The sequence below is a fragment of the Nicotiana tabacum genome, chromosome 8, assembly GCF_000715075.1.
Source record: "Nicotiana tabacum cultivar K326 chromosome 8, ASM71507v2, whole genome shotgun sequence".
Taxonomy (NCBI): Eukaryota; Viridiplantae; Streptophyta; class Magnoliopsida; order Solanales; family Solanaceae; genus Nicotiana; species Nicotiana tabacum.
In genome coordinates this window covers 173,667,335-173,685,033 of record NC_134087.1, presented here as the reverse complement: position 1 = coordinate 173,685,033, position 17,699 = coordinate 173,667,335, and the positions used below count along the sequence as shown (strand labels likewise).

Here is a 17,699-nt window from a genome sequence, read left to right as displayed (position 1 = left end):
ACCAAACTTCATCCTCTTATTTATCACAATTACACCCTCATTTTACTACCACGACAGCATTTCATCTCTTCTAATTGCTCCCAGCCTTAGACTCCTCTGAGTTCATTCAGGATCTACCGAGCTTTCTATAACTTACGGAAACCATTAATTCTCTTGTTCTGATGGGCTTAATCCCAAAGCCTTACCTATCTTTTTCACCTTCTCACTCACCTTTTCTTATCCTTACTCCTATCTACCTAAAACCTTGTCGCTCTACGATACTTTATCTTGCGATCTACACTTATCTATTTATACTACTCGCAACCTTCCTGTAACTTGCTAGCACTATAGATTTCCTTTTGTGCCTTCTCAGTTGTATTTAAATGTAAGCAATTACTTTTCCTGATCGTTCTGCCACTTGTTGCATGAATACTTGGCTTATCTTATTGACCACGAATACTTGAATTTCCTATAACTCATATAATCTCTAATATCACCTTTTGATTTTTTTTCTTCTTCCCGTTTATTAGCCACGATAGGTGCCACTTCTTATGGAGTACATACAATGTTGTTGTGATACTGTTGTTATAAGACCATTTCTTCTTTATGTCATTATGCTTAAGTTGAAGCCTACTTCCTTATTTCCTCAGCTAGTCTTTCTTTGTAGTACTTAAGGAGACCTTCTGGCTCTTGTAAAGTTGCGAGCTTGTTATATTGTATACCGGGAGGAATTTTTGATATTCTTACTCGCCTACAAATAACCTTAGTGACATACCTCTGTGCCCGTGTGCTCGTAGGGTTACTTCTGAACTCAAATTTTGATTGTCTCCTTAGTGGCACTCTTTCTTATTTTCGTAACACTTGTACGGTATCTTTAATTACCCCAATTCCTATCTTATTATTTCTCAAGGGTTACTACATCATATTTGCAAGACTGAATTCACTATGTTAGGGTTCCCTACATTTATCTTGCATAATCTATAGATTTGTCTGTATCCTCTTATGTAGCCATAACTAGGCTCTTCCTAAATCAACTACTAACTATTTGTTAGTCCATTCTCATATCTATATTTCTTGTTATCTCTCTTGGGTTATTTATTTTGTCTTAACTTACTTCTCGTACTATCTCCTGATGTATCAAGGGTTCATTCGCACTTATTTATCAATAACATCCTGACCGGGAGCTCTTACTGCCTTTCTCCAGTGTCGTGCTTGCATAATTTTCTGGAGTCGCGACATATCTATAGGATATGAATAAAGGCAACCTCATCCCTTTCTCCCTTTTTACCACATTCTTTCTTTACCATTTCATAGTTACCTTTTCATCTTTGGCGTCATCAATGACCCTTACTAGCCTTACAATAACCCTTCTGTACCAGGGATAACTAAATTCCTTACGCATAAGGGTGACACCTAGTGTAACTGGCACATTTAGTCCCTTAAGCTTAGCTTTGCTCACATTGCTCGCTTAAGGGAAGCCTCTTCCTAAATGACCTTTAAATGTTATTCTTCTGTTGTCCATTCTATTATTACCAGAACGCGATCTCTAAATTTCTCATGATGCTGACTATTATCAAATCGTTCGGTCCCTAATACATGTTCAGTTTATCTTGTTCTCCAGCCTATACTGATTTTTATTACTCCGGGGGTCTAACATAGCCTTTTCGTAATCACATTCGGGTCACCAACTTATTTCTCGAAATGAGGATATGACTTTATGGCTTATACTCTTTTATAGTTTCAAGGCATGTCTCCTCTTGTCTTTTCCTTCACTTGACTGTAGACTCTATCATCCTGTCATATTTTGATTTACCGTTATCATCCATTTATCACATCTTACTTATAATACTTTATTTACTCTCTTCTTATTCTCCGACTAATATTTCTGTCTATCACGTTATTCTGAAAACTTCAACAAAACGTTCTTTCACTATTAGCTCCTCTTGCTTCATCTCACTAGCTCTTCGGGATGCCTAAAATTCTCTCTCTCTTTTACTATGGGTGGGAATCATACTAAGGTAAATATTTATCCCTTCTAGGATTCAACAGCCTATCTTCTGAAATTTCTGTACATTCTAGTATTCATATATGATTGTACTATTCTAGAGTGCACCATCTAGGTGTCTCACAAGGAGATCTGTTACCACGTTTTCACTTTCCTTCAGAAATGTTAGCTAATGATAACAATCCATCCACAAATTTGGGTTAAACCCCAGCTGGATCCTGATATGCCATATTTCTTTTAAACTATTTTTGTTAGCTTCCATAGGGCATAATTAAGATGGGTGTGGCCAATTGTATATATCTCTGTTACTATTGAAAGTAACTCAGAATGTTTATATTTTTCTGCCTGAATTGTAAATACTGATAATCTCACTAACTAGGTACCTCATACACTTCTTCACCTTGCTTCTTTTACTTATTGAAACTTGTATCTACCTTCTGATTCTCTTATTTCTTCTTACCATATAGGTAGATAGATAATCATGCCTTAGGGCTCCTTATTAAGAAGCTTACACGTCTTAGTACACACGTGATCTGCTGAAGACCTCACATTTACTCATCATAAACTTAATGCAAAATCAAGTTCCTCTAACTCAACTTTTCCACAACCACATTCAATCTCTTACCAACCATCTTCTTTCTGGATGTAGGTTTCATTGTATTACATATAAAATATAATTTAGGAGTTTGAATTCTTACAAAGGAGCTCTATCTAGAGTAAAAAGAAAGAGTGGCAATCCTAAATGCATGTAGCCTCCTGCTTATAAGTGTGGTGCACAACACACCCATAAACAAGACTCTACTAGACACAGCTTGTAGAATCCCTAGGACAGAACTGCTCTGATACCATTTCTATCATGACCCACACCGAAGGGGCACGACGGGCACCCGGTACCTTACTCAACTGTGTACCAACGTAACTTATCTTTGTTATCATACTATCATGGGTAAATGGGCCAAAAGGTCCATCATGAGATAACCAGAATAAAACATAAAGGAATACTAGACATAGGACGACCCAATATGATATAGAAACTTATACACATGACATATGGGTCTATAAGGCCCACATGATCATTTGTATACTCAAAACGTAGGCCGACAAGGACATACAAGTATCTATGTACATGACATCTGTCTACAAGCCTCTAAGAGTACATAAACATCATATAGGTCGGGACATGGCTCCACCATACCAGTCAATACATGTCCAAATTATATTGACCAAATAGGTAACTTCGGAGCAAGTGGAGTGCAACAACACCTTTTTGCTGAGCTGATAGCCTACTAGGAGGACTGTCAACCTGTAATATGGGACCTATGGGCATGAAACACAGCGTCCTCAAGCAAAAGGGACATTAGCACAAATAAAGTAACGAGTATGTAAGGCATGAAAGCAGTATGTAAAAGACATGAAAGAAGCATGAAGTAAAGGACTCAACCTGTAAGTTTGAATAGCTCTGTGAATCATGAAACATTTATAATGTCATACATGTGCGTATAAATGTCATATCATGCATAGGTATATGCATACATAATATCATCAATCCTCTGAGGGCATCCCATAATATCATCTCAGCAACTGTGGGAAAATCATCAACGTATACCAGCTGATCAGGTGGTGGTGCGTATATAACACCATAACCTTTTCCCATATCTCATATACATATAATATACGCGTATATAACGCCATCTGGTCATGAGTCAATGTACATGTATAAATAAGTGCAATGCATAATGAAGTAAGTCAATAAGATCTCTCGGAATGTCATGAGACCCATGAATAGACAATATGGTAGTAGGATATATGGGGAATCAAGAACATAGGCAACCCTAGTACTTCTAAGAGTAGAATCATTTATGAAAGTTGTGTGCTTGCTCATTTCGTGGTATCATATGGATCATGCCAAAAGGAAAGAAGGGATAGCCTTAACATACCTGTATGATATCTTCCTTATTACTCAACCAAGCTCGACACAATGTCTTGCATCTACAACAAGTGAAATGATATTGTCGTTAACATATAATGTCGTACCATCGTATTTGGCTAGTCGTACGGCTTGAGGAAAATCGGGCAGCAACTCCCCTATTTTTAATACATCCCAAAGACCACTAAGGGTCATCAACAGCCCAACAACAACAACTATAACCAACAATAGCAACAACAACAATATAATCCAATGTGAGTTTCTCTGATTATCTTAACAATCATATTGAGCGGCAAACTCATTTTTACTCATAATAAGATATGAATTGAATCCAACTCTTATTCCATAAATTAGTTTACAACCTTCATAATATCATACTTATATGTACCATATTATTTCTAGTTTAAAACATCCATAAAATGCCTTATAAAACAGCATCATACGTCCCGCACCTTAATTTTTATCGTCAATCACTTGTTTTTCATCTTTTCTTGTTCAATCAACTTAATTAACACCTATAAAAGCTTAACAAAAGTAGTCACAACATTATCAAATTATTTATCACAATTTCCAGCCACCACAAACTATATATTTAGCCACAAAACGGTCCAACCAAAAAGACAACCATATCCTATGTCCCTTCAAGTGCATCATATGATTTTTCACTCAAACAACACAACCAACACAAGATTAACCTTAGGCACAATCAAGAAGATGTTATACATACCTTGGATAGTAGCTAAAACTCAAAACCCTATCTCAACTTATCCCACAATATCCCTCAATCACACCATAACACCATAGAAGCATTCTTTTGTAGTCTTTAACACCTTTAATGATGATTTGAGTTGATTTTCCTTGAGTTTGGTTATTGGGATCTTGGGATATGTTAGGGAGGGTTTTGGAGATGTTGAGAGTGTTTTGGTGTGAGTAAAATCTGTATTGTTGACGAGATATAAGGGGATAAGGCCACCGCCTCAATTCTCCAAGCAGGTGGGTAAGCTGCCTGCTTGGCAGCTTGAGCAGTGCCATTTTGGGCACTTGTATCTCTCTACTCCAACATCGTATTGACAAACAGTTTGTAGAGTTGGAAACTAGACACATAGAGCTTTAATTCTATATAAAGATATCCATGTAACTCTCAATAGATTGAGAAAAAACTGTGCCGCAACCTGACCTATAAAACTGCCAGTTTCTCCGAAGTGCGACGACGTGACTTGGCGACCTTATTTTATAAATTCATATTTCTCTACCCCGATGTCGTATGAATAATTGGTTTGGACCGTTGGGAACTAGGTTCCAAGGCCTTCATTTTGATATATAATATGTCCCAAAAAGACGTCATTTAACACATGAAATGTATTGCTCAAAACTCTTCATTACAAGGCAAATCCTTAGTCGGTTTTTCCGCAACTTAAATCCGATTTTTCTTAAACTTTATATTTCATATCAAAACATCATATATAGCCATATCATGACTTTAAACTCATTTAAATCATGATTAACAAGTCTCATATTCATCTTGACTTACTTAAGACTTCAGTAAACCTTTCTTATTCTTGTAGAAGGATTTCGTCCTTTTTGAGTTTACATTAGATAATCCTATAATGACAGTGACGTCTGAAGTACGGGGTGTAACAACATTAAATCTCTTTATATACTTTTAAAGAGTATCTCATTTCTGAGCTTAAATCAATTGACTTACGACATACTTTCACGTACAAAAACATGAGGTGTAACAATATAGATGAATTGAGAATCTGAAAATTGTATTAGAACTAATAAAGGAAAAATAGTAGAGTGAAAAATAAATTAAAAGAAGTAGCTCAAAGCTATAAATTGTCATCTAGAGTCTCTAGTCTCTAGTATATGTTACTTCTGCATGCTAAAGGAAGAAAAGTGATCTTTGCAGCATACATAGGGAAGACGCAACTGAGCAAGATGCAACAAAGATGCCATTAGGAGTCGTTTAGAAACAAGTTATGCAAAATATAAAACAAGTCGTTAGAAACAAGTAATTATGAAAAGAAATCAGCCAATAAATACAGTTAAATTCTATTCGATATAAGTTCCATCAGTATAAAATTTTGACACCCTTAACATTAACAAAAATAAAAAACTACTAAAATTGATAAGTAGATACGTATATCAGCAAACACACAAATCCCACGAGTCGTGATGGCAAGTCGTAATGGCATTTAACTTAATTTGCTAGGTAAACCAACTAACATAATATCATCTAATTAGAAGATCAACAATAAATAAATAAAAATAAAAAAGGAAATTTGATGCAAACTATTTAAAGAACCGTACAAGTCATGAACAACTGAAATTTGGAACTTCAATGTTGGTATGAGAAAAAAACATTATTTGTTTGAATATACATAAACACAAATACAAGTTTTAAACTACCATGAACAAGATGGCAGCTAATGTCTTCAACGCTCGCTCTAGAACTCCGCAATAGCTCAACCCCAATTTCTGCATGCAAAGTACATAAGTATAGTATGAGTACAACTGAACTCATGTACTTGGTAAGTATCAAGACTAACCTTAAAAGAAGTAGTGACAAAGTTTTAATCAAAGATACTCACTGTATATAACCTGTGCAGCTCATAAGCATATACAACAACAGAGAAACGACCAAGCAACAATGGATATTAATAATAAGGTTCACACTCAAAGAGGATGATAATAAGCATACTTTTGGATAACAAGGTAAAAAGCATATAAAAATGCCCCAATCCCGCATATAAAGGAGATATATAACAAGTAGCTTTAACTCGAATACTTCTACTTTAATGTAGAGTGTCTATACATGATAAAGAGTTAAAGACCCAATTTCACATTAATTTTCAAATAGCATTTATACGAATACTTCTACATGAGTCTAAAATATTTATGCATGGCGAAAATTCAACATATACATCAATTAACGCCCTAAAAGTGTCCAACAATACACTAACAAGCTAAGTCTCATGCATATGTAAAATGCATGAATTTGCATATGTCGATGATATACATGAATGCTTCTACATGAATCTAGAATGTCAATGCATGCTCAAGACTCCACCATAACTAATATCCAGCATATCCCATATGCTCCAACATGATCCAGCACATCCTATGTGCTCAAACACAATACATGTATCACCTGCGCTCACAGAATCTAAGGTAAAATGGGTAATCACCTGACTTTGGAGGGATAAATCCATATCCAAGCGCCCGCACAGAAACTCATCATGCCATAACATATTAATATCACAAGAACAGCACGACATAGACCAGCCATAACAATATCAATCGCATGGACAATTCACGTGTCATAATCATCTCAACTACACGGACAACTCACGTTTTATAATCTTAGTCCATATAAAAGAATCTTATGCAGGAATGTATGCATATGAAGAGATAAGCATGTATGCACTTGGACAGAGAAATAACCATGCAGGGATATATGCATGTGTACATGAGATGATCTCTACGCATGATGTATGCATATGTATAACGTACGACTATATCTCCAACATATAATCCAACATACAAATAGCCATTATGTCCAAATAAAGCATAATAAACGTAGACATGACTTACAACATGAATAAGAAAGCTCAAGTAGCTATACAAATAACTAAAGCATATCACAAATAAAGTATGTACCAAAACAAGGCATAACGAAGCTTAAAATATGCAGCGAGTATGTTGTAACCTTAGAACCCGGATATACGCTCGTCATCTCTCATATACGTCACTCCCAAACGCATAACATATAACATGTAAGCCTAATTTTAGAAAATAGTTCCTCAAGTTGAGGTTAAGCAAGATACTTACCTCTAAACTATTCCAACAAGTCTGAATGACTAATTGGACTTGATTAAAGTCTCAAAATACGAATCGAAGTGCAATAACATAAAAATCAAACTTGTGAACTCTTAAATTCTTCAAATTGCCAATTTTCAACTTAAAGCGCCGAATCAACCCCGGGCCACCCGAGATCCAATTTGAATATATGTATCAGTCTAAAATCATCATATGAACTTATTGAAATCTTCAAATCCCGATTACGAGTCCGTTGACCCAAAATATTAATTTTGGTCAACTCTCTTAATTTTAAGCCTCTAGTCATGAACTAGGTGCTTTAAATCACTACCGAACCCCATTCGATCCATTCCATCCACGCTCGCAAGTTTGTCTTTTGGTGTTTAATCGATGTATTGTTCCATGTCATATTAGTTACATAATAATACTCCAATTGGCGCATTAAATTTGTAGAGAAATGTATATTTTTAGTCACTCCGAAAAGTGTAAAAATTACATGGGATAACCACTTTTAAAGTGGTATTTACTTTTTATCCAGTATTTTTAATGTTGGACAAAAGTAGCCACTAGTCTACAACAACGACAACAATGGCCCAGTGTAATCCCACTAGTGGGGTCTGGGCAGGGTAATGTGTATGCAGACCTTAACCCTACCCCGATGGCAGAGAGACTGTTTCCAGGAGACCCTCGGCTCAAGAAGACGACAAGAGACGATATATTAGTAACATCAATAGAGTCATAATAAAATAACAGCAAAAGTAGCCACTAGTCTATTAAAATTAATATAAAAAGACGGTGTTACCCTTTCTTCTATCTCTTTTCTCTCCATGTTCTCTTCCTTGCTAGTCTCTTCGTCTTCCTAGGTGTCAAAGTAACGAAAAATAAAGAAAGTAGGGATAGATATCTCGCCTTAGCTTTTATCTCAGAATGCAATTCCTTTTGGAACGGCTATCCCATATTTAGAACACACGCCTTTTGGATTTAGTACTTCATCCCATATTTCTTTTTCTCTTTGTTTGAATGTGTAGAGTTCCTTAAATTAGAGTTCCAAGTTCAAAAAATAAGAATATGTAGTCCTGAACTTAGAGTTACAAGTTCAAAAGTTAAGAACAGGTAGTTCTAAACTTAGAGTTACAAGCTCAAAAACTAAGGACATGTAATCCTTAACTTAGACTTGCAAGCTCATAAATTAATGATAACTAGTCCTGAACTTACAGTAACAAGTTCATAATTTAAGGACACTTAGTCCTGAATTTAGAGTTGGAAGTTCAAAAATTAAGGACACTTGGTCCTTAACTTAGAGTTACAAGCACAGAAATTAAGGACAGTTAGTCCTGAACTTCGAGTTCTAAATTCAAAAGTTAAGGACATATAGTCCTGAACTTAGAGTTACAAGTTCAAAAGTTAAGAACAGGTAGTCCTAAACTTAGACTTACAAGCTCATAAATTAAGGACAACTAATCCTGAACTTACAGTAACAAGCTCATAAGTTAAGGACACTTGGTCCAGAACTATATGAGCAGAATGGTATTTTCGTCCGGACGGGTAAAAATTTATTAAAGCAGAGCCTAAAAACTAAAACATTTTAAACAGTGGCTTAAAAGTAAATACATGTGTCACCCCCACCCCCCCCCCCCCGAAAAGTTGTCGACAAAATGATTTTTTTGTAAATGTATACATATAATATACATATTTTATACACCATTTGGCTACGGAATGCAATTAGTTTTGGCCGACGGACAAATATTATATTTTTCCATAAATTATACCAGGATTAGCTATGCTAGATTCAAAATACAAACCAAACACTGGATTCAAATACCAAATTTTACACCATGATTTTGTTTCATTTAATACATCAAAACCAAACAAGTGCATGATGTTCAGAGTTACTAAAATTGGAAATTGGAATAGAAAATAGGGATTCCAGTGAACCATGCCCAGTATAAGATTCTAGTTCATTACACGGCAAGTAACCTTGCTCAATGCTGGTCCCTATTCGGAGCTTTTTGCCCAGAAACTTAATGATACGTGATCATAATGCATAGTTTCCAGTAATGGGTACAAACTCACCACCTCAAAACACAACAGGATAAGATGACATCTTCCATATTCCAGGTGATGATGCCTTTTCGAATGTAAATAAGAAAAAACATGAAATAGAACAAACTTAACCAGTATTCTGCATTCCAGCAGCAATACCCTTCATGGTCAAGATGAGTGTGTCCTCCAAGCCAGGGGCGTATTCGCTAGTCGGGTTCAGCTTCACAAGTTCAGCAGCTGGCTTTGATTCCATGTATTCCTTGGATATGTGTGGCCTTGGTGTGACACTGTAGTTTGGGGTCACGAATACGCTTTAGGGTGTAGGCTTGGCACACGTTCAATGTTGTGATATAGGAGTCGCGCAGCCTGAGTCGTTGTCTCAAGTAGGGATCGCCCTCCAAAAGATCCTTGTGTCCAGCAATCTATCAAAAAAGCAGAAAAAACAGAGGTTTAGATGTGATAATGTAGAACAATCAATTGCGAAGCAATCAAGCACGATAAGTGAGAACTGATCCTTTTGAGAAAATATTTACCTGCAGCAGGAGGCTCTTTGTCTCTTCGTAGTTTGACCTCAGTTGTTCACCGAAGGACCACAAATCTTCTGAAACCAGAAGCTTGTCGTATAATGCAGCAATGCTGGGGTTTCCTTTGGCAAACACCATTTCAACCAAATCAATTGTTACCCTAAAGAATGGCCATGCATTGTACATTTCCTGCAGCATGCGGAGGTTTTTGATATCCTTGTTGATGGCATACTTAAATGCTGCTCCAAAGCCGAGCCACACGGGCAGATGGAATCTAGTCTGAGTCCAGGCAAAGATCCATGGAATAGCTCTAAGTGATTCTATGCCTCCGCTGGGTTTACGCTTTGATGGACGGCTGCCAATGTTCATTCGACCATACTCTAACTCGGGTGTGGCCTGCAATATTCATGATTGGTAAAAACTAATTACAAAACTCAAGGCAATATTTGTCACATCTACAACTAATAACCAAGTTCATTTCTAGCATACTTACCAGGCGGAAATACTCAACGAATCGGGGTTCTTTAAAAACTATTGATCGATACTTCTCTGTAGCAACAACTGCAATTTCGTCCATAAGTGCACGCCATTCTGGTTTTGGAGAAACTGGTGGATGCATCCCATGTTCAAGGGTAGCAGCAGTAAAACGCTGAAGTGTCCTAAAACACAAGTGTTCCTCCCCAAAACATTGCTCAATGACCTCACCCTGAACTGTAACACGCAGATTTCCATGGATTGTATCGGGTGGTTGAGACAATATAGCAAGATGGGTGGGGCCACCTCCTCGTCCAACAGTACCACCTCTGCCGTGGAACATAGTTAGCTTCACGCCGTACTCCTTGGCAACTTTTACAAGCTCCTCTTGAGCCTTATACAGCTGCCACGCTGCTGATAACCGACCTGCATCCTTGCCAGAATCAGAGTATCCGATCATGACCTCTTGCTTGCCATTTATCCGGTTTCTGTACCACTCAACTGAGAAAAGACGTGCAACAGCAGCAGGAGCAGCATCCAGATCAGCCAACTTCTCAAAAAGTGGAACAACTCGTAAAGGTTGCTTCACTCGGCATTCACGCTGTAGAAGCTCAACTGCGAGCACATCAGATGGTGCAGTGGCCATTGAGATGATGTATGCCCCGAAGCAGTCAGCTGGGAGTTCGGCTATGACATGGAATGTGTCCAAAACGTCGGCAATTTCTTCAGTTTTTGGAAGATCAGGTCCAAATAAAGGTCTCTTGCCGCTGAGTTCAGACAGAAGCCACTCTTGTTTACGTTCTTCAGACCATTCTCGATATGAACCAATTTCTAAGTGCTGAGTAATAGCATCAAGCACATCGGTATGGCGGTCTGACTCTTGTCTTATGTCAAGTCTCACAAGTGAAAGTCCAAAGGTCGAAACTTGTCTTAGGAAATCCAGAAGGCTACCGTCAGCGATGGACCGATCACCACAAGCACAAAGAGATCTGTAGCAGAGCTCAAGAGGTTCCAAGAACTACAGAAAACATATGACCATATTAGTGTTATATGACCAAAGAGACTAAGTGAACTTTCACTCCTTAATTTTAGGATGTTCTGTACATAGAAAGCAGTCACATGAAAAGAAAAGGTGTAGTAGTATAAAACCTGCTCAATATTAGTATAAGTTGCTTCCTCTGGAATTTCAGAGTATCCATGGGCTAACAGTTGGCGAGCACGCTCGCGTGTCTGATACAGCTTATCTCTCACATCACCAAGAATTACCCGATAAGGTTCATTTGGAGGAACTTGCTTCCAAAATTCTGCATTAGAAGAAAATGTTGAAAGGTCTGAGAATATGCCATTGCTCTGTCCCAAAGAATTATTCTTTTTTTGGAGGAAAGGAACATCTGTCTAAGAGAAATTGAGAGAGCTGGTTTGCAATTTCAAAAAAAATCAACACTGACCAGAGCAACAAATGCTAGAACGACCTCTTTTTCTCTGTTTAAAATCATAAAAAGTAACACCCTTTCCTTACTTTTCTTTTTCTTTTTTGATAGGCAATAATGAAAATAACACCCTTGTCTCACTTGAAAGGCGAAAATTGACTCATATTGCAAACAAGCATTTAACACATTCCTATCAAGTCATGCAAATAACGAGCTTTTTTCTTGGATTCAATTTCATGGAACAAGCTCAATAGCAATCACGAGTTACCTATGTAGTGTTTTGCATCTCTCCTTGAAGAACTGTGGAGTACTTCATCTGATCGCACGCGAAGCTCATCGTTGCAACGCCACATAGATAACTAAAAGAATGTGCAAGTTAGAAAAAATATAAAATAGTGTTGAAAAATGGCGCAACATCTCAAAATGGATCAAGACAAAAGTAAGAAAAACATGTCGGATACCTCAAACATGAGGTCCTCTATTTGTGAATAGTACAAATTGGCTGCCATCATTCTGGCCAACAAGCAAACATCTCTTGTGACCTCAGGCGTCACTCTTGGATTACCTATATTTAGAAGGGCAGGGTTGACAGACATATGAGGAATATTTACTGCATTTAGCAACTACGAAATCCATGTCCGGCATATATTAAAAAAATCCTTCCCAGAGGAGCAGAAGGAACATTTTGCTGTCATCCATCCCTTCAAAATACAAGGAACATTTTGCTGTCGTCCATCCCTTCAAAATACATTTCAAACCTCTTTGTAACAACATCGTTTGTATGACATTTTTTTGACTTTTATAGTGAAGGTTGTTATATACCTATAACAACATTTGACGTTTAGATATTAATGCGCCGTTATAGACAAAAATTATCAAAAATCAATTTTTCCCCTTTTATTGTTACATTTAAAACATAAGAAAATTATTTAAATTTAAAATCTCAACAGATATGCATAGTTTACTAATTAAATATTAAAGAAAGCTAAGTAAATTCATAACTAAATGTGCAACGATTTAAAATTTTGTGCAATGAAATGAAAATATTCAAGAATATCTTTAAATTAAATTGAATAAAATCTTTAAGTATGGATGTAACATAATATTCCTTATCGTACGTGGTGCATTAAAGTCTTTAGACTTATTATTCGTAATCTTAGAAATTTTATATGGTCGTTATAGAGGGATAATTTAACAAAACAACCTTATGTTACAAAGATGGTTGTTGTTGTCATAGGTAAAAGGTTGTTACAAAGATGGTTGTTGTTGCTATAGACAAAAAACTATTATAGAGAGGTAAAATATAACATATAAAATGGGTTCCAAAAAAACTTGGCTTTTACATTGATGACTATTATCGAAGTGTGTTGTTATAAAGCGGTCTTACTGTAATATAATCCCATTTCATTTTTTTGTCCTCAACTTTCAGCTAATGTAAGTGGAAACATTCTCTGCAGGAGAGGAATCATACCATCACGATCACCACCCATCCAAGAGGAGAATTGAATAAGAGGTGCATTATAAGGAACTCGTTCATCAATCCCTATGTTTTTGAGAGCTGTATCAACACGGCGCAGGAACTTTGGTACGCCCTTCCAAATTGTTTCATGGAAATAGCTCATTCCAGCTCTCATTTCATCTTGTGGAGTTGGAGGAGTTCTTCGGATCTCATCAGTGCGGAAAGCAGCTTGAATCTGCACAAGAAGTAAGCAGCAGACAGTTGTGAAAAACGAACTACCTCCAATGTTTCAGGATAAAATACAATTCAGATTAAATGGTTGTGTTACTGCAGGAAAAAAGTAAGCACATCCCTTCAAAATTATCGATCTACGTGGAGGTTGAAACATAGTTAGATTCAGTGTAAAAGGATAGAGTAATAGTACAACTGATACTTTACTCAACCGCCAGAAAAGCAAGGATTACTTGCATTACTGTAGTGGCCATCTCATGCAAATAATTCAGCTTCATAGTGACTGACTGATTAGAACAAAGTCATAGAAGCTTTCCACACCAAAATTTCACAAAATTCTATAAATAGAAAAAGTTTTTGACATCAAATGTTGCAACTTTGTTGCACCAGTAAAAGCACAAAGGTTCAGTACATTTTAAGTAGAGCTCCTACCACTATAACATGCATAATTTAAGTTTTGGAGTATTAACTGAATAACCAAACAGAATCTACAATAAGTTATAAGATAATTTTGGTTTTCCAATCTTATGCAAATTCTTTAATGTTTCCCATCTAGAAAGCTTAGAGAGTAAAACTACACTAATATATGATGCGGCATAGATAAATAAGATCGAATTTCATTCAAGGAAAACCACATGCATTAAGTAACTAAACTTTGATAATTACCTCCCTCTGTAAAGCCTCATCAAGCTCCTGCTTATCATCAGGTGTTATGTCTTTGGCATACAACTGAGCCAAGCAGTTGCGGATCCTGAAAATTTAGTTATAGAGTAAGGTTATAGTGGAAGAAACTAAACAAATTAAGAATGCAAGAAATTTGTTTGGGCAGAAAAGAGAATTTCCATCTACACTGATTAGAAAAACAAAAACGAAGCATAAAATTGACAAAAAACATGGTGATTAGAGACCAAACCTTCCATGCTTTTGAAGCAAAGATCTTCGGACAGATTGAGTAGGATGAGCAGTTAGGACGAGATCCACAGTCTGATTTTTCAGAGCATCAAAAACTTCTTGAGGGGACTTCTTCAAGTCCCCCACCAGTTTCTTAAAAGTTTCTTCAATATCTGATTCAGTTGTTGCATTGCTCTCATCGACAAAATCCCCCGTTTTCTTCAGCTTTTGGCGCCGGCGGTAGGCGATCTGAACCTCCTCGGCCAAATTGGCCAAGTTAAGCATGTGAGAGAAAGCTTTAGCAATGACAATTGAATCCCCTGGATCCAAACTTGTTAATACATTGCCAAGCTCCTCCAGTTTCTTCGGATCATGCTTTCCTTCATACTCGGCAGAAAGCTCATAGCACTCTTGGACCTAGAGTGATATTGAAGAAATCAAAGACTTTAACGTTGACCAGTCTTTTACAAGTACATCTCAATTGATTTACGATGACAGAAGCCTCCGCACCAAGTTTAGAATTTCAAATCACCGCATACGTTGATTTCGTCTACTCTACTAAACTTGTCAAACTACTAAAAAACGAGCGATCCACCAAGAATGAAGTAGATTACATCTAGCAATAAACCAGATTAAAGCTAACACAGAAATTCAATCTTTAGCTTCAAGCAAGAACTAGATTAAAAGTGGAAGAGAAACAACACCTTTTCTTTGTTGAATTTAATCGAGTTCAAACTAGTCAATCTTTCACAAGTATATTAATTAATTTAATCAACTCAATGAACCACTTGGTCAACCCCAAGATTAGGATTTTTAATCACCATAAACATGAAGATTTTGTCTACTCTGTTAAACTAACACAGTCTGACAGTCAAACTACTAAAAATGAGTCATCCACCAATAAGTAGTACAAACATGTTAGACCCAAGTGTTTGGGGTCAACTCGGTCAGAACAACAACAACAATAACAACATACCAAGTGTAGTCACACAAGTGGTGGGGTCTGGGGAGGGTAGTGAGTATGCAGCCTTGACATAAAATCCAATCTTTTATTCCTTTCTAGATGATTTAAAAATTCAATCTTTAGCTTCAAGCAATAAACCAGATTAAAAGTGGAAGAAAAACACCACCTTTTTTTTCAAATTTAATCAAATTCAAACTGGTGTATCCAAAAACCAAAGTAAAATCACAGAACTTCATCATTATTAAATGAAGAATACACAGCACCAGAGACCACTTTGGAAGATGATTGACAATTGACTATCCAATAGCGTTTATAGGTATTACAAACATTTTAGACTCAAGTGTTTGTGGTCAACTCAGTCGGAACAGACCTAAAATCCAGTCTTTTTATTCCTTTCTTGATAAGTGACTTAAAAATTCAATCTTTAACATAAACCAGATCAAGAATGGAGGAGTAAACACCCTTTTTACAAATTCAATCAAATTCAAAGTTGTGTATCCAAAACCAAGTAATATCACAGAACTTCATCAACATTAAATTGAGAGTAGACAGCAACGAAACAACATTTTGAAAGATTATGCACAATTGACTATATAATACCATTTTTAAGTATTACAAACATTTTAGTGAAGTGTTTGTGGTCAACTCAGTCAGAACAGATATATAAATCAAATCTTTTTATTCCTTTTTCCGATAATTCAATCTTTAGCTTCAAGAAACGAACCAGATTAAAAGAAAAAACACACATTTGAAATTTAAACAAATTCAAACTTTGTATTCAACAAGTAAAATTGCAGAACTTCAACAACATTAAATGAGAGTACACAACATCAAAGACCACTTTGAAGATGATTGATATTGACTATCTAATACCGTTTTTATCGTATAACAAACATTCAGACTCAAGTGTATATGGTCAACTCAGCCAGAACATACATAAAAATTCAATCTTTTTAAAAAAAAAAAAATAAGTGACTTAAAAATTCAATCTTTACCATAAAATAGATTAAGAATGGAAGAGGAACAACACCCTTCTTTTCAAATTTAATCAAACTCAAACTAGTCAAATCCAAAAATGCAGCCAATTGCAATAAGCTCCCGCTCAGATCACAAGGATCTATTGTACGCAAACTTACACTGTGCACGACTCGAAACAAGGTCACATGACAGTCAAACTAGTCAAATCCAAAGACCAAAAATCACACAACTCCATCAACAGTAAATTGACAGCACAAACAAGTAAATAGGCCCAAAAAACAAAAGAAAGAATAATTGGGAAAGAAAACATACTGTTTCTTTGAGATCTTCACCATGCAAATCCTGAAGAATATCAAGAAACCGATCCAAAAGCAAAGCATCATACTCAATAAGCTTATCATCTTCAGAAACTTTACCAGGTACCAATTGCCTCAACTGTGCATCAATTGATGCCAATTTCTCCAAATTACGATTCGCCATTTCTCACTCTCCACTCCCCCCTCAACTCAACTATCTATTTAAAGACCCTGGAGCAAAGTACATAGCATAAAAATTATCGACTTTTTTACAAAATTACACTGACCACAATATTTGATCATGACACCCCAAGAAAATACAAAAAAAAAAAAAAAAAAACAAAAAAAAAACAAAGGGACCACTAAATAAAAATAAAAACAAAGGGACCACTAAATTTCTAGCCACTCAAAAGAAACCAGTTGGCAACTCTGAGTAATCTAAGTTCTTACTGTATTAATTTATTTGCTATTAAATGATTTACCAACATAGAAAAAGTACCTGAATTTTGATATGTCAGAATACGAAAGTATATGAGAAGAAAAAGAAAAGGCAGCGACCCGTGTCTGAGGGAGTAATGTGATGTAAAGACACTGAATATAGGGTAGCTATATATAAGGAAAAAAAGAGCTTTTTTCTTTATTTTATTTACAGCCATATATTATATTGGCATTAATT

The 17,699-nt window shown here is 36.2% G+C and overlaps 1 protein-coding gene across 1 annotated transcript; it reads right to left on the bottom strand.

The window, feature by feature from the left end:
- Positions 1–9,542: 9,542 nt before the first annotated feature.
- LOC107830003 (phosphoenolpyruvate carboxylase) lies at positions 9,543–17,379 on the bottom strand. The gene is given in 11 exon segments (XM_016657475.2): positions 9,543–10,074; positions 10,076–10,198; positions 10,310–10,696; positions 10,794–11,792; positions 11,924–12,078; positions 12,473–12,563; positions 12,666–12,769; positions 13,676–13,898; positions 14,561–14,645; positions 14,808–15,202; positions 17,040–17,379. Coding segments are annotated over 11 exon segments (2,901 nt in total). The 5' UTR covers positions 17,208–17,379; the 3' UTR covers positions 9,543–9,903.
- Between the last annotated feature and the right edge of the window lie 320 nt (positions 17,380–17,699).